At 38.1% G+C, this 23,668-nt stretch overlaps 1 protein-coding gene across 5 annotated transcripts in view; it reads left to right on the top strand.

The window, feature by feature from the left end:
- MYO5A (myosin VA) overlaps positions 1 to 23,668 on the top strand; it is a 187,860-nt gene that overhangs the window by 157,930 nt on the left and 6,262 nt on the right. For 2 of the 5 annotated variants that reach the window (XM_087427353.1, XM_087427339.1), the window contains 9 exons: positions 1,553 to 1,653; positions 4,596 to 4,676; positions 6,499 to 6,697; positions 9,520 to 9,594; positions 10,830 to 10,923; positions 16,207 to 16,353; positions 18,700 to 18,854; positions 20,947 to 21,036; positions 22,629 to 22,779. In XM_087427353.1, the coding sequence (XP_087283479.1) occupies positions 1,553 to 1,653; positions 4,596 to 4,676; positions 6,499 to 6,697; positions 9,520 to 9,594; positions 10,830 to 10,923; positions 16,207 to 16,353; positions 18,700 to 18,854; positions 20,947 to 21,036; positions 22,629 to 22,779 (1,093 nt within the window). The remainder of the gene's footprint in view (positions 1 to 1,552; positions 1,654 to 4,595; positions 4,677 to 6,498; positions 6,698 to 9,519; positions 9,595 to 10,829; positions 10,924 to 16,206; positions 16,354 to 18,699; positions 18,855 to 20,946; positions 21,037 to 22,628; positions 22,780 to 23,668) is intronic. The other 3 variants (XM_087427348.1, XM_087427342.1, XM_087427360.1) reach the window with 3 other exon arrangements.

Raw genomic sequence — 23,668 nt, 5'->3', positions numbered from 1 at the left:
ATCATGTAGGGCCTCAGATATCAGGAAATATATGTAGCATTATTTAATATAGAAACTGAGTCCTGGAGAGTTATTACCTAAAGCTTAAAAATCTGAGTATGGCCCTTTATAGAATAGAAAGATTTTCTGCCTTTCAGGGAAAGTGAGAAAGAAATTTTCTATGAAATGCGTACTAAAATATTTATAAAACATAGCTAAAGAAATGCTATATGTGGTATTCATGGGAAATATTTTTAAAATTCAGTAAAATATGAGCTCTTGTTAGTAGCTTTTATTAGATTATATTTAGTCTTCTCTAAGGATGCATTTATAAACTCACAAAAGGACAGGATTTTTTTTAAAGGATATTTCTTATAAACGCTGAAATTGAAAAGCAAGTATTCGTAGGCCTCTAGCTGGCGTTAAAGTTATCTTGGAACTGGTCTCTAAGATCGTGGTATTTGAAGTATATTCTCCTTAATTCTACTTCATTGTGAGACCTGGCTTTAGAGCAAACGTGGACTAAAGAATCAGACATATACTTTTTAGACAAATAGAATGGGCCCTTGGGTTCTAAAGTGTATTATTCTTTAGAGGCTATGGAGCAGTGGTTCTTACTGTCTGTTCTTGCCCTGGTTTAGGGGAGAGAGAGAGTAGCTGAGTAGAAGCAAGATTTTAAAATTATATTGGTTGTCCGACAGATTAGACTAAAAAGGAAAAATAAAAAATGAAGTAAAAATGTTAGCAGAATAGTCCTTTTTATACAAAATCATTAGTAATCCTGACCTGCCAGATGTTTATTTCAAAGCTTATGTACCATGCTATACTGTAACAGAAGAAAAAAGAATAACAGCAGATGGTAGATATTTACAAGGAGCTAAATCCTTCCCATTTATATATATTTAAAGATGTGAGAAAAAACTTTATTTTTCTGAAGCATATCATCTGAATATCGCCTTTTTTGTGCTGAGTTTTTAATGGAAAAATGAGCTTTATGTCAAATTTTTAGTGTTTTATTGTGGCGTTTGTTTTATTTTAACTGGTCAGGAAGTAGTAGAAAGAATAGCTTTGTACATTCCATTAAATAGTTTCTTGGTGTTCTTGCCTCATTATTGTTCTAATGCTGTATATATACTTTGAAATATGTATATGTATATGTTTATGTATAAAGTGCATGTATGTGTAGACATATATACACACACTTTGAAATATATATGTTTATGCTATATATATATACTTTTATATATAAAGTGTATAGTATATACAGCATTAGAAGAATAACCAGGCAAGGACACTGAGGAACTATTTAATGGAATATATATATATATATCTCATCACATTTGTAGTAGAACATTAGGAATTCTCAGGAGAGGGACTGAAGGTGCCTCTTTCTCTTAACTGCCTGTACCCTACTCTCCTCTGTAGTTGTGCAAAGCTGGGGCTGACACTCTGGTGGGGCAGAGGTGTGTTGGAGTACTTAAACCCCCCTATTCTAGAGGAAAGAAAATGTTGTATGTGGTCCCAAGCTTTTGAGTTGACTCTTAATGTGGAAATGTGTCATTTCCCCCTTCAGAATACAATGACAGATTCCACAATACTTTTGGAAGATGTACAAAAAATGAAAGATAAAGGCGAAATAGCACAAGCATATATTGGTTTGAAAGAAACAAACAGGTAAGTTGATCCTTCTTTTATTCATGTAATCATATCAATGATTACATCGATTCATGTGTAATCATAACGATCTTTAGTCTTCAAGCCAGCCTCTTGTACAGTCAAAGTGTTTATGCATTGCTCTATTAGACGTCAACTGACCTTCACAGGGAATCCAAGGTTTCCAATACTGTCCTAGTTAAAGTCTCAAAATATAAGGTAGCATTATTGATGAGAGGTGTCAGGGAAAATGTTCTTTACATCAAGGGAATTTATTTCTGTATATTTAGGGTCTTTGCCTTGAGAGACTGCCTTGAGAAGAAAACCAGTTGTTCATTGTTGGACTGTCTTGGATAGTCACTTTCATTTGTTATTCAGGATGGTTATTTGTGAAGGTTTTTAGGGGCAATTGCAGCTTTCAGTAATTGAAACTTAGTGTGAAGAGAAGTGATGAAGTATCTGGAATCATGTCAGTGTTGGCTATATAATTAATTCTAAAAGGATACCCTGATTCTAGGATGGGACCCTGATATTTGAGACCAGGTTTTTGTCACGTTTCTTAAGGTGTTCTGAGAAAATCCTAACTCTGGTTTTATCCCATGTACTGTAAACATGAATGAAGTTGCAGACGGCACTTAGTTTGCTCACTGTACGCTTAAGAGCCTCGGGTGGGCTGACCGAGAGTGCAGGATTTGCACAGTCACTGACTGAACTTTCCTGAAAGCTTTCCTGATAGCTGAGATTATCACAAAGTGAAGGCTCATCTCTGGAATTCCTTCAGCTTTCCTACCACCCCCCAGTTCCCAACAGGGCCTTCATGCTATTGAACTTGGAACTTAAAAGACTATGTGCTTAAAAGAATATGGCCAGTGATGATCACAGAGAAAGACAGTTCTGGAGATTTGTGTTGTCAGTGTGCAGTCTAGGTCTCCTGATGCTTAGTATCAGGATTGGTATAAAGAAATACTTCACAAACTAAAGAATATTGTCATGCAAAAATGAGGTACTTATTACCTTCAGAAAGTGGAGAATGCTTTATAAAAGTACTTGGTTAAACTTAAATTTTAATTTATGAATGTAAATTATAAGCATCTCTTCTATCTAAGAATGTGTTAGTATAGAAAGAGCTCTATCACACTGTTTATCCATCCACTCTGCTATTCAATCACCAGATATGTATTGCGTGCCTGCTTCATGCCAGGCCCTGTGCCACACACTAGGAATATAGCAGTAAGCAACGTAAATACAGTCCTTACTTTCACAGAGTCTATAGGCTGTTGGAGAGACAGCCAAGAGAATTTGGACTTCACTTTAATAACAGTGGAAGCTGTTGAAGGTTTTAAGTAGGAGAATGATATGATGAGATTTGAATTTTAGAAAGCTAGCCCTGGCTTTTATGTTGGAGAACAGATCGTAGTGGAACAAGACTGAAAGCATAAAGACCAGTTAAGAGGCTATTATCGTTATCGAATGACTGATTATGGTGACTTTGACGTGGTTAGTGGTACTTGGGATTGAGAGGAATGGGACGCTTTGAAATGTACATAAGAAGGTGAGGTCAGTAAGCCTTGCGGTTTATTGGATGTGTGGGAAAGGGATAGGGAATCGTGAAGGGTGACTCGGAAGTGTCTGCTAGGATACTTGGTTGGAGGTGCTGATGCCATTTCGTGATCCTGGGTCTGGGATATGGGGAAGTGCAGGGTAGAAATGATCAGTAGATTTATAAATATTGAATTGAAGGAACTAGAAAGACACCCAAGGAGAGAAATCCATTAGGCAGTTGAAAATATAGGTCTGGAGCAGGAGAGATATGTGGGCTGAGATATAAATTTTGAAGTCATCAGCATATAATAATACAATTGAGACCATGCAAATAGATCAACTTCCGGGGGAGAGATGGTAGATGGAACATAGAAGAGCATTCTCTGGAATTTGTTTTATGTAAACATTGTATCAACAACAAAAGTCTAGTAGGAGGAGTAAGAACCTGGGCTCTGGAGTCAGGTAGCCCTGGGCTCCACTACTTGCCGGCCATGTAACCTCCACAGGTATCCTACTTCTAAGCCTCCGTGTCTTCCTCTGCAATGTGGCAAATGATATATATTGGGTAACTGGGAGGACTAAATGAAATAATACTTGTGGAAGGATGTGGAACAGTGTCTGCCACTTAGCAAACACTCAAATATTATTTTTATACCTTAGATTGAAAAAACCTGTAATCAACTTTGTCATTATTATTTATTAATTATGCATACTTTTAATAAAATGTGTCACATCTCTACTATAAAAGCTGTTTCCCCAGGTCTTAAAATTAATTTTTGATGCAAAAATCTTTTAAAAGTCATGTCATAAAAGCTGAGAACATTGGACATGCTCTTATTTATAAGTTACTCCTAGAAGAATTTTTTAAAACAATTTTGAAAATAGGAAATCAGATTTTATTAAGCTAAAACATGTTCCTACTCAGAAGACTTAAGACTTCATTTTGAAATGGATTGTGAAAATTGCCACACGAAGACAATAGCTGAAGTGTTCATTCTGTAAGTGTGACTGTTGTGATTAGTCTCTAATATAATATGTGACATATAAGATCACTCTGCCAGCTGAATAAAATGTTAAAAATGAACTCTTTCTCACCTTTTCAGTCATTTCTTATTTTGCAGGAGAAGCAGCTCTAGATCTTTGATTATTTTGTTTTAATTTCTACCCATTTATGTGTGATATTATGTTACCCATTTTTGAAAAAAATTAACCCAAAATAATTTTTGTGGTAATGTCTTAAAGTCATAAAAATTAATCGACTTAATAAAATATTGAAATTAATTAAAATTAATTAATAATTAATAAAAATCTTATCAACTTAATAAAATATTGAAATACCGTGTGCTGCTCTTGACCGTCATCATCTGATTACCATCCTGTGTCCCTTTGTGTTTTGCATTGTTGTTCCTTTTGCATGGAAGATCACCTGCTATGGATTGCCATGCGTTGAATGAGGATGGAGAGCTGTGGCTGGTTTATGAAGGGTTAAAACAAGCTAACAGGTTATATTTGTCTCCTCAAAATGGAATGTTATTGATTTGTTGTTTTTCTTACTAACAGTGGCCTCCTGACTTTAACTTCTGTATTTCTTGTCCATTGTCTTCCTGGATACATTTCAGTAAAACTTAGAACGTTCAGCCAAAAACCTTAAAAACCTTCTCCACTAAGGGATGCTATTAAAGCTGAGATGGATTGATGGTGAATATAAGAGTTGCTGTCCATAAGTGAAGGATGCTATCTAGAGGTCCTTTCAGACACTAAAATTTGTGAATAGCTCACCAGGAGTTGGAAGAAAGCCAAAACCTTTCAACTAGGGCCCAGACTACTGTGGGAGAGATTAATACCTATTACTTAGCAGTGTCTTGTTTGGAATAATGATCAGTCTAAAGGATCTATGTGCCTGTGGCAATGTGGTTACATTCTTATATATTATTATCATGCTGCCTAACAGCATGATTAAGTACATGATTTGGCAGTCTATGTGGTTATCGTGAAATTCAAATTTGTGAAACAGGAAATCAGGAGAGTTCCTGCATTGCTGCAGTTCAAAATAATTACCCAAACTCAATATGTTAAATATGTTAGGGGAAAGCAAATAAAATTAACAACAGCAACACCTTTCCAACACAGAAACTCATCTGTTCTAGTGATGTTTGTGTCTTAAAAATCTCATAAAAATACCATTTTACTGATTAAATTTTAAAAATACTTAATAGGCTATTCATTCAAGGGGCTTCTGCTTATTCTGCTTTGTTTGTTCTAATCATAAACCATTGTCATTAACTTTGTGGTGTTATTGGTTCAAATCCTTTTGAAATTTTATAATCACTAAACTATTTTTAGGCTGCTGTTAGCAGTTTGCTTGCAATGGCATCAGTAAGTTTTGCCCAGCAGTTGGTAACCAAGGGGATTAGAATAAAAGAGCGTCTTTTCTTTCTTACTGTTAGTTAATTCCTAACCATAATGTTGTTTGTGTTTGGAAGAGGGGTGACTGTAGAAGTGGGGGTGCATGGTAAAGGGAGGATGCTATTTCTCTCTGTATTCTCACTGCCAAGGCCTAGCTTCCTTAGAGGCACAGCTGACTTGTATGTTTGCTTAGAGAAGCAGTAACCACTTTGTTGGTCCTATTAATATTTATGTTCTAAAACCATGTCTTGTTTGGATTCTGTTACTAATATGGAATTTTATGGGGAGAGAAAAGATGACAAATTTAAGATACATCTATATGAAATTTCAGAACTATCTGTCTGATTTGGGTAAATCTGTGTATATTTCTGAGTACCACTCCAACCTTTCTGTCCTTCAGAGATAAAGAGTAGAAAGTAAAAATGGGCCCTGGTCACACTCTCTGCCTGAAATTATTAATGCGGAAATTCTTAAAGGCATATTTAATTAGATGGGGAGTTTATAATCTTGCCCTGTATTGTGCAGAGTTATTTTGTGGGAAAGGTACTGTCTTTGCCAACTTAAAGGCTAGTTTGTAAATGTGGTAAACCAGATTAAAGTTATGTCTTTTAATTGATTATTTTAGTCATCATCTCCTATGAACCTTTCAAAAGAGCTAAAACGGTCCTTTTTCTCAGGGCCTTTGAGAACTTTATATTTGTAGCAGGAATTCAGAAAGACACAATTCAGAAAGACACAAATATGAGATTATTCGTTTCTGGCCCTTGTTTGAATTTCTTGACTTGAATCAAGTCACAAGTTACACAGATGCTAAAGCTTACCCACATTTCCTGCTCTTGCAAGTGAGCATGAAGCCTCGCAGCCACCAGGCGGACTCTGGTGTCATCTCCCTTTCCTACCTGTGTGGCTTCTCTGCAGGCTCCTGGAATCCCAGCTCCAGTCGCAGAAGAGGAGCCATGAGAATGAGGCCGAAGCCCTCCGTGGGGAGATCCAGAGCCTGAAGGAGGAGAACAACCGGCAGCAGCAGCTGCTGGCCCAGAACCTGCAGCTGCCCCCGGAGGCCCGCATCGAGGCCAGCCTGCAGCACGAGATCACCCGGCTGACCAACGAAAACTTGGTAAGGAGAGGGGCTGGGCCCACACATTCCTCAGCAGGCAGCGCCTAACCCTGCAGGGTGGTCCTAGTCTCTTTTTGATTCAACATATCTTTCGTGGCTGGAAAAACTCACTGCTCTCACTTTAGTGGAGACGGAGTGAGGAAAATATGACTCAGTGTAGAAATGAAAAAAACATGTGCACAGGCTTGTTTCTCACAGAAGGCTTGGCACGTCTGAGCATGCTCAGGCCTAACTTGGAGGGTCTGGAAGGTATCAGCCAACTATGCTGGGCTTTTGATATCCTCGAGCACTCAGGTGACCCACTTCTACTTCAGCTGCTGATTCTCTGCCATTCGAGGAGGTTTGTTATATGGTTGTCACAACAGAGACTGTGGACAAGCTGTGTTCACCTTTGCTCCCTGAGCAGCCACCAAGGCCTTGCCAGCCTCCATCTCTAGCAGATAAGTGGGGTTAGCATTCTGGTCAGGGCAGGCAGTTGGCAGAGCCAAGGGGGAATTTGGTTGACGTTGGATGGAGCTCCCAGGTCAGGGAGGAGGGACATCAGGATTCAAGTTTATACATTTTTGATTCTTTTTAACAGAACTTGTGCAACGAATGAGGAGATTTTTTTCCCTTGCCAGATTTTGAATGCTGACACAGACTCCAAGTTTTTTCTTTTTCTTTTAATTTTTCTTTTTTTTCTTTCTTTCTTTCTTTTTTTTATGGAACATATTTTCTAAAATATTTCTTTCTCAGTCACAAAATAACTTTTACTACAGACATACAGACTTTTTTACCTACTTAACTTTGATAAATATATTATTAAATTAAGTCATTGAAAAGTTATAATTCTACATTTCTATATAAAATCTGTATTGTAGTGTCAGCCTTGTTTTGAGAAAAGCTGTTTAAGATTGCTGGTGATTTGCCTTCTGTTGGTGGTGGTGGTGGCAAGGAAGATTAGCCCTGAGCTAACATCTGTTGCCAGTCCTCCTTTTTTTGCTGAGGAAGATTGGCCCTGGGCTAACGTCCGTGCCCATCTTCCTCTATTTTATATGTAGGATGCCTGCCACAGCAAGGCTTGATAAACGGTGCATAGGTCTGCACCCGGGATCCGAACCTGCAAACCCCGGGCCACCGAAGCGAAGTGCATGAACTTAACCATTATGCCACCAGGCCAGCCCTGCCTTTTTTTTTTAATTCAGGGTTTTAATGACCTATAATAAAATAGTTTGGATTTTCTCTGAGGATTTAACAATCTGAATTATCCCGTCATTACTCCATTAGTGATCATTCACATTACAAATAGTTTTCTAGTGTCATCTATTCAAGCATCTTTTATATTAATTAGAGGCAAAACCCAAAGGTATTCTCTTCACAGTCTGTCTGTCCCTGTGAGGACAGCTTGCTGAGTGAGGCTCCATTGTGGGAATGGGAGAGGCAGGTGAGAGCAAGTGTTTGGACTCTTTCCAAAGTGACTGAAATATCACGAATTTGTGGGGAAAAATCTTCTGAATCATGGAATATTTTTGAAATGTCATTTTATTACTCTCAAGCATATTGTTGCTTAAATTAAACTAACAATGCTTTAATGCTGACAAATTGATAAATATACTGAATAATATAACAATGATTGATCAGCATATAAAGTCTATGCTTGTAAATGATTGTCTTAAAATACAAGGTGAAACCGTGAAATAAAGATGCTTGTGGGTGGCAGATTCCCAGAGTGTTTTCACTAAGTTGATGAAGCATTTCGCTTGCAACCTTGTCTGCAGTATTAATTTTCTTGGCAATTTTTTATAGCTAATCAAAAATAAACTAAGCCCCCAAAGGTAAAGTCTAGTTAATGAGTTTGTCTGAGTTGTAGGAAAACCCTTCGTAGGTCAACTGCATCTCCTGCCTCACTGACTACTAATTCAGGAGAATGGATTCAAACTTAAATACAGGGAATGGTGCACTTTTTCAAAATCATTATACTTTCTCAGTCTTAGCTATGCATTTCTTTTTTTTTTTTTTTTATAATTTTGTTTATTTATTTTTTTTCCCCAAAGTCCCAGTAGATAGTTGTATGTCACAGTTGCACATCCTTCTAGTTGCTGTATGTGGGACGTGGCCTCAGCATGGCCGGACAAGCGGTGCGTTGGTGCGTGCCGGGATCCGAACCCGGGCCACCAGTAGCGGAGCGCACGAACTTAACCGCTAAGCCACGGGGCTGGCCCAGCTATGCATTTCTTTAGGAAACACTTGAGCAGAATATTAAAGCAGCAGTGGACCTAGGCTTAGTGTTCTTGGAAACTCTACCTGCATATCCCCACCCACCCACCCACCCCCCACACAAATACAAAGATGGATTTTCTCCCTCGGTTAGTGAACATGCATCATAGGCCTCCCCCGTGCTGCCTTTCAGGGAAGGAAGGCATGTAGCTTCTCACCCACCCTTCCAACTTCAAACAAGCCTGCCAACGGTGCCGTTATTCTCACTTTCGTTTTATTTGCCTGCCCCCGTCAAAAAGTGCAACAGTTTGTGAGCAGGTCTGAGGAGTGAAACAACGGCCTTATCTGTGGTATATGGACCACCGCTCTGTTTACCTGCTAAATGATGGCGCCCTGGCCATAGCCTGTTTCCTCTGAGCGTGTGAAAATATAAGTGTGTATATATAATTAGAATCGTCTATACTAGAAGGATCAGAGGACAATGGCAGATGACAAATCAGAGCCTTTTGAGTATATACAGTTTTCATTATTTGTGTTTTAAAATATTTTTAAATTGATTTGGCTGAGAGATAGCATTTCCCTCAAAGACAGAAAAAAACAAATATCCGTTGTGCCTGTTTTTTCAGTATTTTGAGGAATTATATGCAGATGACCCTAAGAAGTATCAATCATATCGGATTTCACTTTACAAACGGATGATTGTATGTAAACTCAGAGTGCTTTTCTGTCGCTACTTCTAGCCCTCTATAACTGAAGAGCACACTGCTGCCTACCCCTCCCCAGAAGTCTCTTTCATGAAACCTATTTCTCCCCACAGCTGTCTTTTAGCCAGTGGTGTCACCTCTCTCAGTGTCCTGCGTCTATTGTCGTGTTTGGTTTGTTATTAACACTAGGCTTACAGTGTGATGGCAGCAAAATGTGATTTGAAAGATAAAGGAAAATCCAAGCAGCGCAGCTGAGCACTTTGAGATGTCAGCAGCTCTTCCCTTTGAATCACTAGTATCTCAATCAGCCCTGTCTAAGCTGGAGAATGAATGAATATTTCTATTTGTAAATGATTTTCTTCTCCCTAACGTGAATAACAACCACAGATATCACTGATTCATTTCCATTCTAAGCTTCCGAGACTGCTGTTGTCCGCTGTCTTCTTATCCAGCTTTTAACTATGCCCGGCATTTGGGAGAATTCTTGATTAAATAGAGAGACAACCATCACAGACCTTTTTACCCCCTCCCCTTGAATGTATTGCTTTTTTCTCTTTTGCATGAAGCATTTGGAATTACCCCCTTTTTCTCTATAAGCAAAATTATATCCCATGCGAGATTTTATGGGTGTGTTATGTCACCTGCACTTGGTCCTAGGTCAGCACATTGCTCTTTATCCTGTTCTCTGTGGTTATTTTTTCAACTTATGTTTTAATTCCCAAAACTTCTTAACTTTTCTTAAGTTACGAGACTAATTTTGGCATCTCCAAAGGGTGGGTCTTATAGAGACAGTACTTCACACACGTGGGTGTCAGTCAAAAGCTCCTACCTAAGTTCCACCATCCTTAACACTGCCCACAGAACTTTCTGTGCATTCATCAAAATTTATTTTGCCTATACCCCCTTTAAAAGAAAACCTTCCACGGGAACAACATACATTTTATGAGCATTTAATTGTTTTACCCACATGGAGTCTACTGGAAAAGACTCCCCAGTAAGTCTGCTATCCATCACGCTGTAAAGGATTTACTGCATTGTGTGTATTTAACATTTGGCTTTTATTGTAGCTGCATTTCCCATGCCTGCCAGTTTTAGCCAGATGGTGGCTCCACCAACGAGCTTTTATGTAAAACTAACAGTGCTGTTTTTGTGATTTTGTGTCTGCTTTCCTTCTGTGCGTTTTAGAAGGCCTATTTTGATCTGTCTGTTATATTTGTCATTTTAATCTTTAGGATTTGATGGAACAACTTGAAAAACAAGATAAGACTGTCCGGAAACTGAAAAAACAACTGAAAGTATTTGCCAAAAAAATTGGTGAACTAGAAGGTATTTAAACATGTTTTTATGACAATTGCTGAATCTTGGTTTTGTATTGCTATACTAGTGGCCTAATAGGTTTGCATGCAAATATTAGGAACAATAACAGAAATAACTTTTAGCAAACCTGGCCTCTGTGGAGTGGAAATTTCCATTGCTAGGTGGGGGAAAATGTTCCTTTCCTAGTAGTAGTAATTTACAAAGGGAGAGGATTTCATTCAACAAACATTTAATGACTATCTTCTATATGCCAGGCACTGTGCTAGGCAGTATAGCATAGAGGTTAAGAGCATGGATTCTCGAGCCAAGCTTCTTGGGTTCAAATCTTGACTCTTCTACTATTAGTCTCTGATATTGGGCAAGTTACTGAACCTCTCCATGCCTCAGTTTTCTACCTGTTAAATGGAAATGATAATGGTGTCTACCTGACATTGTTTGTAAGGTTTAAATGAGTTAATATGTGCAATGCGTTTAGTATAGTTCCTGACACATAGTAAATGCTATATACAACTTAGTTATTATTATTCTTTTTACTATTAGGAATACTAAGATAAGTAAGATAAAGTCTGTGTCCTTAAAGAATTTACCATGTAATAGAGGAAAAAAAGAGAAGTAAATAAGAGAAAATGAATTGTGATTATAAAGAAATAAGATTTTTTTAAACATCTCATGATTTATATATGATGATGATGGGAAAACACCTTGAGAAACAGTGAGATATCAGTTGTTGTATTATATACAAATGAGTCTTGTCTTGTTCCTTCAGTAAGTATTTATTTAGGTGCCAGGGATATAGCAGTGACCAGGGCTAAAGCCAACTTCTAAGCTTATTCCAACAATAGTCTCATTGTTCCAGAGGTTTAGAGACCCTCTTTGGGATTGCCTTCAAACCTATGCAAGCTATTATCATTTTGACCAAAAATGATACCATCCAGTCTGATTACCCATCTGTTCTCTCAATGTCACACTGCATAATTTTCACTTGGCTTGGAGGGTGAAGATTCCCCGTCACTGGGAATGTTCAAAAGAATCTACCGTGATTAACTCTAAGTGTGGTTTTCATTCCTCCAACATGCCAGGCCTGTCATAACTGTTTCTTCTGTTTGGTCTTCCTGCTTCTCTTGGTCAACTCCTGCTCATCCTTTGAGAACAGACTCATATGTCACATCCTCAAGAGCAGCCTTCCCTGATCTCTCAGACAGATCTGATGGCTGTAGCCTATGTGTATCACAATTTGCCTCCCATCTTTTGTGGTTTTCACTGTCATATTTTTAGCAATTTTTCTGTTTGAATTACTGGCTTTCTCAATGAACTATGAGCTTCCTGAGCATGGGAACCACCTCTTCTTTCCCTTTGTTTTCACAGCACCTAGCATAGTGTCTGACCTATCATAATCAGCCCATAAATGTTTGTTGAATGAATAAATATTTCAGAAATATTTAGAATGGCAACATGGATGCTTACTTTGAAGAGGATAATATTCCCTTGGATGTGCAAATGCTAAAATATTTGTTTAGAAATCAGACAGATTACTTTGCAGTCATATTTTATATATGACCCTCTAGCATTATGTGATTCATATATTACATTAAAATTTTGAACCTCCAAATCACACACACGGGCTATAATGTCTATTGGCAGAACTTAAGAAATCTTTATTCGGAGAACCTTTGTGCACTTAACTCTGCGCTAATTATATCATGAGATGATAATTAGACAGTAGAGTATTTGCTTGAAAGAAACTGATTTTAAAGGTATTAACTTGTGAGATTATTTTTAAAATTCATAATGGTTCCTTTGCCATATGTTAGTAAATTTTGATAAATAGAAAAGCCACTTATTATTTTAAGTTTTTACTCAGCATTCTTTGATATGTGTATTTTTAATTGAAGAAATAAGTTAGAATATTTCGAGATGTTAGCAATTTTAAGCCATTATCAATCATAAATCAACTTCATCAGTTAAACTATCCTGCCAGCTATGTTTGTAAACCTTTAAGTAGCCTTTGAGAAGGCAGTTCATAGATTAAACAAAAAAGGCTTTATAATATTCTTAAGAAAAGTTGAGTTAAATGATATGTGTCTAAAGAATAAAATGAAATCAATCTGTGTGACTTGGGGACTTGCTGAGTGCAGGATCCCCGCCCCTCCCCCAAATTAGAGACTAAAGGGGACAGTCTCCTCCAGCACTTTTCTCTTCCTGTCCCTTTATCCCCCCATTATACAGAAAATGCTGGCAACCTTGTAAAACAAAGCACCTTTAATATCTAAAAGTTTTCTTATATTTTTCTTTACATTTATTGTATTTAAATTCTTCTGGCTTAGAATAGCAAGACTCGCCTTCTCCTACAGGCTAGACTTAAAAGTCTAGCCTTTTAAGACTTTTTTAAAAGGCAATGAAGACTTTTTTTTAAACAGCAGCATACATAATTTTTAGCCGAAATTACATAGCTAAATGGAGAATGTTTCAAAATTTGATCTGCTTTGTGCTATATTTTAATCCCGAAGTGGGTGTTCCATCTCAATTTTCTTAGAGTCAGGGAATTTAGATATAAAAAAATTCTAGAAATCAGTTAATTATTTCATAGGAGAAAAAAACTGAAGCCCAGAAACCGTAAGTGGCTTCGAAGGTCTCAGCCAGTTAGTGGCCAAACTAGGAGTAGAACCCAAGCCTTCTGAGGACTTCTCTCCTTTGTGTCGTATTTTCCAACAGAATCTCTCCACTTATAGGAATTTATTTGACTGTCTGAATTAAGCCTGAGATCAGGATCTTCCTGGTACTAACGAAAGGAAAAATAAATTAAAAAAAAAAATCTTCCAATTTCCTTTCCTTTTCCAGGACAAAAAGGTTCAGAAATATTTTTCCCTCAAGTATAAAGAATCTAGAAAATGGAAATAAGGATTGCTTCAGATCTTTCTAGAAGGATGTTTGTATTATTAGATGGACCATGGGACTAAATGACCCCCAAAGTCTCTTGAGTTTGAAAACTGGGGTGGTATCCTGGCTTCTCTCTTTCTATTTTCCCGATGCTACACAAGGGTTGACATTTTATTTCAAGCAGATGATTTGCTAAATAAATCAAGATTATGTTGAGCTGACATCTATATTTTTTTGTGTGTGTGTGAGGAAGATTAGCCCTGAGCTAACATCCATTCCATGGAGTGCGCGAACTTAACCGCTATGCCACTGGGCCGGCCCCCATCTATATTTTAATATGTGAGTTTTTGTAGACTCAAATCTCTGAGGAGAATTCAAAGGCAGAAAGAAAGATTTTAATGAAAATATGGCAAATTTTGTCTGGCATTTTTATTCAGAACCAAAAATATCTTAGTTAGAGATTTCACAAAAGGAAAGTGAAGCTTTCTTTTAAAACATGAAACTCTTAGTAAAAATATTCACCATATTTCATAAATTCTCAGGTGCACAATTTTTCACATTTTAACCTCTCTGAAATTAGGATGTTTCTTACAACTGCTAATGGGTTGTAGTTTAATCAGCAGTGTTTATCCTTCTTCAGTGTTATATAAAGTAATGATCTATCTCATAATCAATGGCACTTTAGATATGATGAGATCAGTAGGTTTAAAACATTCTCTTTGGATTATATGGAGTCCAAATATGTACACTTATTGATAAACTTAATATGTTGTATCTATTTCCTCCCAGTTTCCCCTCTTAGGATTGTTTCTGTGGCTTAAAGTGACTAGTAACATAGATGGCAGGGATTTTATTTTGTATTTTACATGCAGCATGTACATGAGCTGTGACACCCACTGTGTGCTGATTCCAAGGTCCTCGTGGTATTGTGTTTAAACTGACTCCAGAAATAATTTATGTAAAACTAAAGAGTTCGAATCTCCTATCTCTTGTCTAGAGGCATACATTTTACAGTTAGCCCTGGGGCTTCCAGACTGCGTCGTGCATATGAAACACTAGGTGCCACAGCCCTCATCCATCTAATCACAACATGATCACTCCTTAGATATCATAGCGTTGACGGACGGTGGTGATTGTCAGCGCTGATAGTCCGGGTGTGTCATTCTGCAGCTGAGGTGGACGGGCTGTCACCAGGCTCTCTGCCACATAAGCAAGAGCGCTGGCAGGTATTGGTGTTCTCTGTGATAACCTCGTCCTGTGGAACTGGCTTCCCAGAACTAACACAGGAACTTGCCCAGAGTGACAGGAGAATTACTACTGATACCCTGTGGAATTAGCGACATTAAACTTCCTAATGCGTCTGATCTGCAGTTTGTTTGTTTGACTACAGTCTGTGAACTCCAACTTAATCTACCCCTAAATAGATTTCTCACCTGCCCCCTTCCTGTAGATAAAAGAATAAAAACCCTGCTTACTAGCATATCTCTCCACAAACACCATCATAACTTGTGTGTTCCCTTACCTTCCCTTACATTTCCCGTTCAATTCTCAATTTTGAGATGAAATTGGAAACTTTTTTTTTTAACCCTTAGCATAATTTTTCTCTAGCAGCTGCCATTGACAGTAGTGACCATTTCTGACATCTGAAAGGGTTGTTAACCAGTGGTTGTATTTTAATGGTTGCAACTTCATGGTAGGACTTTTAGCACTTTACTAAAAACAAAGAAACAAAAAACTGAGTAATATTTATAAGATCATATTAAATAAAGGCTGTTTTATCTGCCCATGATTTCTTTGGGAGTGAGGGGTGGCAGGGGAAAGTTAGGTCTTTGCCTTATGAAGCCGTTGTGAAAAATAAACATTTCACATCAACTAGTGTGAAGAAATGCTACTGTACCAGCTCTCTTGATGTGGTTTAAACTGATTGCAATGATACATTTAAAATGAATTGTTCTTTTTCTTTAATGACTAGATTCATAGAGCTGAAGGTGAGGGAGAATCTTTTATACTCTTGCTACTTCTTTGTAGAATATTGTTTTTTCCTTCTGAGAATTAAGGCTTAAATATCTTTAACTATTTATGATTGGTTCTGATTAGTTAACTAAGAAGTTAAATCACTTACTTTGGGGACATTTAATCTTATTACAAAGTAAACCTCATTACAAAAAAATGCTTTTGCATCTCTGATCTTGATAGTAGCCGAGCACTAGTGGCTGTAGAGTGACATTACCATATAATTTTGTCATCTATCCACCCAATTTTAGCAAAAAAAAAAATTTAAAGAAAGGACAATTAAGTGGCAAATATAACAAGTTTCTGCTGTTGTAGAGCTCATTTAAAATTATAGGAACATGGAACCCTCTCATCTTTTCTACCTGGAAAACATTTTCTTCTCCTTTTTTGTTTCTTTTGAAGTGGGCCAGATGGAGAACATATCCCCAGGACAGATCATTGATGAACCCATCCGTCCAGTCAACATTCCCAGGAAAGAAAAGGATTTCCAAGGAATGCTGGAATACAAGAAGGAGGATGAGCAAAAACTTGTTAAGAACCTGATTCTGGGCAAGTATTTTCTGCATGGGATAAAAGGTCTTTCTGGTACAGGTGTGGGTGGTAGGAAGGACTAGTCACTAACTTTTGAAATATTCAACACGGATTTCTTTCATCATCATTACAGACTGTGCATTACAGTGCTGCAGTAGCATCCTGATCACGTCACGTCTTATCATTCAAACTGCAGGGACACTTGCCTAGGACCCACCCATAAGGATCTCTTGAGACCAGGCCTTCTCAGCTTTGGCTGCACATTAGAATAACTTGAAAGGCTTTTGAAAAGTATTGATGTATGGTCCCCACTACAGACTAATTATATCAAAATCTCTCAAGGGAAGAGGCTGGCCATGTCTGTTTTTTTTGTTGTTGTTGGTTTTTTTTTTTTTGGTGAGGAAGATCAGCCCTGAGCTAACATCCATGCCAATCCTCCTCTTTTTGCTGAGGAAGACTGGCCCTGAGCTAACATCCGTGCCGATCTTCCTCCACTTTATGTGGGACACTGCCACAGCATGGCCTGACAAGCGGTGCGTTGATGCACACCTGGGATCCAAACCCAGGCCGCCAGCAGCAGAGCGCGTGCACTTAACCACTACGCCACGGGGCCGGCCCCTAGTATTTTTTTTTTTTTAATCTTTCAAGGGATTCTGAAGTGTAGCCATAGTCGAACACCACAGCTCTAGGCCATTTAAGTTCCTGAATTTCTATTTTTCCTTAATTCCCTAGAAAATAAATGACTAAATATATCAAGATCAAGAGTTCAGTAATAGGGAAGAAACAAAAGAATTAAGGAAAAGATTCCAGCAATGGAAGGAGAGGACCAGACAAATGAAATGGGAGTAGAGAAGCATTTCAGAGCAGCATAAGGCCCCTGAGACGGGGTGTGAACCCACTAGCTCTGCAAGAAGACTTTTTAGGGGAGGGTGGGAAATGATCACAGAGTGCGCACAGACCCTAAGTTGTGAACTTAAAAAGCTAAAACCCTCTCCTTTCAGCCTTTGCATAGCATTCCTCACCCCCAGACGCCAGGGTGACAGCAATGTGATTGGCAGTTATACCTGATTTAATGTTCCCATGTTTCATGGCTTTAGACTTAGTACTATATATAGGGGCAGAGGCGCTTAAGTTTCAACATGATTGTCATTTAGCAAAACTGTTAAGGAGCCACTGGTTATTAAGCATAGAGTTAACCAAGATTCATCGATTTGATAAATATTTAGTGAGCTCCTACCATGTGCTGAGCAATTTCTAGATATTGGGTAATGAACAAAGTAAAGTCCCTGTTCTCACAGAGCTTACATGATTAGGGTGAGGGGGATAAAATAAATATATAATGGGGAAGGAGGATAAAGAGTCAAAGCATGAGTACTAGTTTATACAAAGTTATTAGGAAAGGCCTCTTTAAGGTGATCTTTGGACAGAGACCAAAGGAAGTAAGGAGGCAAGTCATGCTGATCTGAGGAAAAAACATTCCAGGCAGAAAATAGTAAGTACATAGGCCCTAGGGGTGGGAGCATGCCTGGCATGTTCAACCAACAGCAAGGAGACCCATTTAACTGGAACACAGTGAGCTGGGGAGGGGGAACAGGGACAGATTACACAGACCATGGTGAGGATTTGGGTTTTATAAATGAATGAGGTGAGAAGCTACTTGGAAGTTTTTCCAAAAAGAAGTGACATGATCTGACCTACATTTTTTTAATAGAATTACTCTGGTGGTTGTGTGAAAAATGTATTACTGAGAACAAGGGATGAATCAGGGACACCAGTTTGGAAGCTCTCAGTACAATCCAGGAGAAGATGATGGTGGCCTAGACTAGGGTAGCTAGTAGAAAAGTCGTTGGATTCTGGATGTGTTTTGTAGGTAGAACCAACAGGATTTGTTGATGGAATAGATGTGTGGTGTGAGGGAAAAAAAAAAGGAGTCAAAGCTGATGACGAGGTTTATAACCTGAGACACTAGAAGACTGGAAGTGTGCTTTACTGAGATGGGGACAGCTCCTGGAAGAGCAGGTTCCAGAGGGAATCAAGAGTTTGGTTTGGGATGGGCTCAGTTTTACGTGCCTGAGCAGAGATGTCAAAAGGCAGTTGATATATGAGACTGGAATTCAAGGGAAAAGTCAGAGCAGGAGACATAAATTTAGGAATTGTCATTGTATAGACAACTAAGATTCACATGTCCCCACCCTTAAGAATTTCTCCACTTAATGAGCTATTAAAATATGCTTTTTTATATGATCTCTTTACCCTGAATGATTGAACTCTTACATGAGAACTGTGCTTTTATATCTCACAAAGCGTTCCTCATGAAGACTTTCAGTGTTATATAAGATTATTTTTCCTCTTTTCTTTTTTCAGAACTGAAGCCACGTGGTGTAGCAGTTAATTTAATTCCAGGGTTACCAGCATATATCCTGTTTATGTGTGTTCGACATGCTGATTATCTGAATGATGATCAGAAAGTAAGGTCATTGTTAACATCGACAATTAACAGCATCAAAAAAGTATTAAAGGTCAGTTCATGTCAACAAAATTCTCGTTATGAATATTATTGATGAGAGAATCTGCACAGAGGCACTTGTCCTTCCTCAGACTTGAGCTTAGTTGCCAGTTATGAACACTTTCCAGTCTTAACTGATACCTTCCATTGTAAGAAACATTCTTTCTTGCCACATGTCTGTATGCCTTCTTTCAAAACAGGGCTCAGGTTGAACAGTAATCAAAATTAATTTGATATAATTGTGTTCAATTATGGAGTAAATTAAGTTTCTTCATAGACAGAAATAGTCTGCCTTGAGGTCTTAGAACCAAGTTAAAAATATGTAGTGGAGTCCATATATATAGGGAATATGATGCTGTAGTTGAAATAGGTATTAAATAAGTTCAATAATACATGGCTCATTCATATAAAAAGATGTCTGATAAAACATTAAAATTTTTCTTCCAACTTTTCTTCCCATTATTCTCCAGCTCACCCCATAATTTTCCTTATTACCTGAAATGCCTGGTTCCATGTTAAGAAGCCACACACAGATACTAATCAGAGAGGAAAGATTTGCAAAAGAAAGCAAAATTATATAATAGAGCAGCAAGCCCTACATAACACGGTAATGACTGAGTCACGTTGCATAATCCTCCTCCTGACTCTAGAAAAACAATGAACATTATTCTTAGTTTTAACTCAAGTGTTTCTGTGAGGAGCTAAGAGAATGTGCTCCAAGTACTTTGCTTTCTGATTATCTAACTTAATGAGAACTCTTTTTTTTTTAATCAAAATATTCTCTCATTTTATTTTTTTGTTGAAATATAATTAACATATGACATTACATTAGTTGCAGGTGTAATTGAGAACTTTTAGAATGGAGAAAAGTGAATAGTTAACATGCCCAGTGGACTGTCTCAAGTCTAAGATGTCTTTCATGAACTATTTTTTTTTAATTGTGGTAAAATATACATAACATAAAATTTATCATTTAACCATTTTTCAGTGCACAGTTCTGTGGCATTAAGGACATTCACACTGTTGTGCAACCATCACCAACCACCATCCATCTCCAGAACTTTTTCTTCGTCCCCAACTGAAACTCTGTACCGATTAAACACGGCCTCCTGAGCCCCTGGTAGTGAACTTTTGACAAACGCTGGTTCTCAGTCCCTGTTGTGCAGATAGGTGTTCTGTGTAGTTACATTCTGCAGTGGTTAGCAAAGTGTACAGTTTCTGAAGATTTAACATTTAAAAATTGATGAATGTCTTCTGAATGTAACATTTAATTTTGGGTGTATTGATGCTATATTACACTTAGATGACAAGTTTTACTACTTCTTAAGTCAGTTCCCACAAAGACAACAAAGCCACATCATAAAGTTTTCTCCCCCTCATCTTACTTGCAGGAAGACATTCATCTAATTTGACTAATTATTGTACCAAATTGTATAAAGATTAAAAAGAAGTGGGTACTAGAACATAACACCTCTTTGATACCATTTAAAATTGACATGTGTTTGTCTCACATCCCTGTTTTGAATTGAAGGGTGTTTGTCTTGCATCCCTGTTTTGATTTAGCAGCCTTGACATGTGGCCGCGTCCTGATGAAGAGCCAGGCAACTTCCCTTCTCTCTACTGCTCTGCACAAGACTTCCTCCATCCCATTTCTGATTCACTGCTCAGAAACCGTATCTTATCATTGACAAGATTTTTAACCTAATCTGGCTCTCAGTGCCGCACAATCTTTGTGATTCCCTTTTGTGCTTTTAGTCCTTTCTGTTCCCTTCAGTAACCCTGAGGGAAATGAGTCTGAGTAAGCTGTGGCTTGGTGAATTTTTTTCTGCTTGAAGGGACTGCTAAGCTCACATCAACTGAATGACTGGGCATCATTTTCTAATGGCAAGAAAATGGATGCCAAGCAAAGTAACAACCAACCAATGTACCAAGTAGTTGAAATTCTCTAGCAGTGATGTAAGACTTTATAATTGCAGTGTGATTTATTTTTATAATTATTTATAATAGTTAACTGAAAGAAATGGGCCTTCTGGTATCTGTTCAGGTTTTTTCAGGTTGTTATTTCCCTAAGGAAAAAGCGAATTTAGACTAATTTTCTCTTTCAGAAAAGAGGTGATGATTTTGAAACTGTCTCCTTCTGGCTCTCTAACACATGCCGATTTTTGCACTGTTTGAAGCAGTACAGTGGAGAAGAGGTGAGAAAACCTTGATTATAAAACCAGCTTGCTATACTGTCTCTGACCTTTTTAAGGAAAAATTTTAAAACACAAAATGTTTAACCATTTGTTAATTTAGAAACCTGAATTCAGAGGTGGCTTGGAAGTTCATAGCTTTGTTTGATGTTCATTATTTACTAAACAGTGATTTGGGGAGTGACAGTTTCTTCCCTCTGAGAGCCTGTATTTTGAGAAAGCACAGCAGAAATAAAATGAGCATTGGTCATTGAGCAGTTACCAGCAATGAAACTTTTTGTCAATATATGTGGAAGTGGGCTTTTCAAGGGCTGATGTAGGAATATTGAACTATTTAAAGAAATTAATCAATTTTGGCTTTGCCATAATACATGAAAGGTAAGTAAGTTAAGATATATCTCTTTAGATTTGTCGAAAAATCTGTTTTACATTTGTAGTGACATGTTCATCAGTTGTTTGATAGACTTCATATTTCAAAATTATGTAATATATTAATAATTACTATTTATTAAAGGCTGCTTACTATGTATCAGACAGCACTTACTCTACATTGTTATTTCATTCTTACAACATCTGTGTGAGGCAGGAGGTATAACCCAGTTTCACAGATGAGGAACCTGAAGCTCAGTGAAGTTCATCAATTTGCCCAAGTCCTCTCAGCCATAAGGAGCAGAGCTGGGATTCTGGGTCTGCCCACCTCCGAGAGTCTGTGCCCCTAACCACTGCTCTCCGTGCCTCCCCGTCCTTTGCTGGGAGAGCAGGCAGAGAAGCTGAGCAGGAACACTTTCTGAGCACTCGGAGGCCAGAGGTGGGGGACTGTCCTGGCAAATGATGGGAGATACAAATATGAGCAAGACGTGGTCGCAGAGGAGGTGGGACTGACAGACCAGAATCCCCCAGAGGAGCCCCACTTATAGACCATGTTGTTAAGTAGGTTGTCGGGAGGCAGATGCTTGACTGTGGGCAGAATCCACCAAGTAGAAAATTGCCTTTGTCAGGCGTTGTCTGACAAAGTACCTCCCTGTACAGATGGCTTTCCATTTTAACAAATACCACCAAAAGATTCCATTCTAAGCTCAGACTGAAAATCATGTATGGATACCATGAAATTTAATAAAGGGAAATTTTTAATTTATTCACCAGTCTCTGCAGAAATTGGTCTATATTAAGAAGATTAAGTATGCCCTTTGGATGCAATATTTCTAAGTAGGACTATATTTAATGAACTGAAGTTAAGAGATTAGTACTTTAGATAATTTAGTGTTTGGCAGTAAACCTCCTGTTTCATGAGTGAAAACTCTCATTAATTTTTTTTCAGATTAAGTTCCCCCATCTTGTTGCATTGACATTGCTATTGGAAAGGCTTAAATGCTAGGTTGCCAAGTTTTGTTATTATTCAAAAGCTAGTAAGAAGTGGAAGGGGGATGTGATGGAAACACACAGCATTTGAGAATGATTATCCTGGCATTTATGTGTGGGATGGATGGAAACTCTTTGGAAAGAGGAAAAGAGAGTATGAGGATGCTGATTAAAACAAGATTGTTAAACAGAAGAGACATTTTATTTCATGTATATCATTAACTTTGCATTTCTAGGGCTTTATGAAACACAACACATCTCGCCAGAATGAACACTGTCTCACAAATTTTGACCTGGCTGAGTACCGGCAGGTGCTAAGTGACTTGGCCATTCAGATCTACCAGCAGCTTGTGCGGGTGTTAGAGAACATCCTTCAGCCAATGATTGGTAAGGCCAGGGCATTGCTGACGTGGAGGTCTGCCTACCTCATGTGCCCACCAGTAGATGACCACGCCTGGCACATGTTTCGGGTCACGTATTCATACAGAGAACATAAAGTAGTAAGACTCAGTTCTAAAATTAGCTGAGGAATGCTAGAACATGGGATGTTAGCCATGACTAACTGGGATACACCAAAATCACTGCTTCCACATGATCGAAACAGCAGTATCTTGATTTCCTCCCCAATGCTTAATGCCTCTCTCTCAAGATTGGGTTATGCTTTATACCCAGCGATAGACCTCATGCCTCGTCCAGTTTTCAAAAACACTTAAAACTTTGGTCTAGGACACTACTACACTATTCCATCTAAAACTAAGGAGGCTGGGGAGGGGTTGTGCTTTGCCTAATAGGCTACAGTAAAATGGTCTGGAGGGTGCCATGGCAACAAGAAAAGGTCTCAGGCATTCCATACAGAGTTGTACATCTCATTGCCCCTAGGGAATTGTTAAAGGCAATTTGGTTTAAAGTAACAGTTTCTTATTGGATGAGTGACTGGTATGTGTGTTTGTGTGTGTGTTTCTATATATTCAGATATAGTATTCTATATTCTACATTCTAGTATTCAGCTAAGTGTGTGATTCTGTGCACGTCTCTTTATGTGTGCAGTCATTCTGGGTGTTTATTTATGTATCGTGCTACCTATATTCCTTTGGAATGTGTAGCATGTGTGAAGTAGGTAGGAATTAGGAGGCATGTACAAACTGCAGGCTGCTAATTTTGAATGCACTAAATTAAGATAAACTTTTTTTTAAGTTACCAAACTCTGTAATCCTCAGGCAAATTGTCAGCAGCCTCTTAAGGCCACTCCCAGCTACTTTTTCTTTCCCCGCCCATA

This window comes from Ceratotherium simum, chromosome 3 (assembly GCF_057802395.1).
Source record: "Ceratotherium simum simum isolate JZ-2026a chromosome 3, ASM5780239v1, whole genome shotgun sequence".
NCBI lineage: Eukaryota > Metazoa > Chordata > Mammalia > Perissodactyla > Rhinocerotidae > Ceratotherium > Ceratotherium simum.
This window is presented reverse-complemented; position numbering and strand designations above follow the sequence as displayed.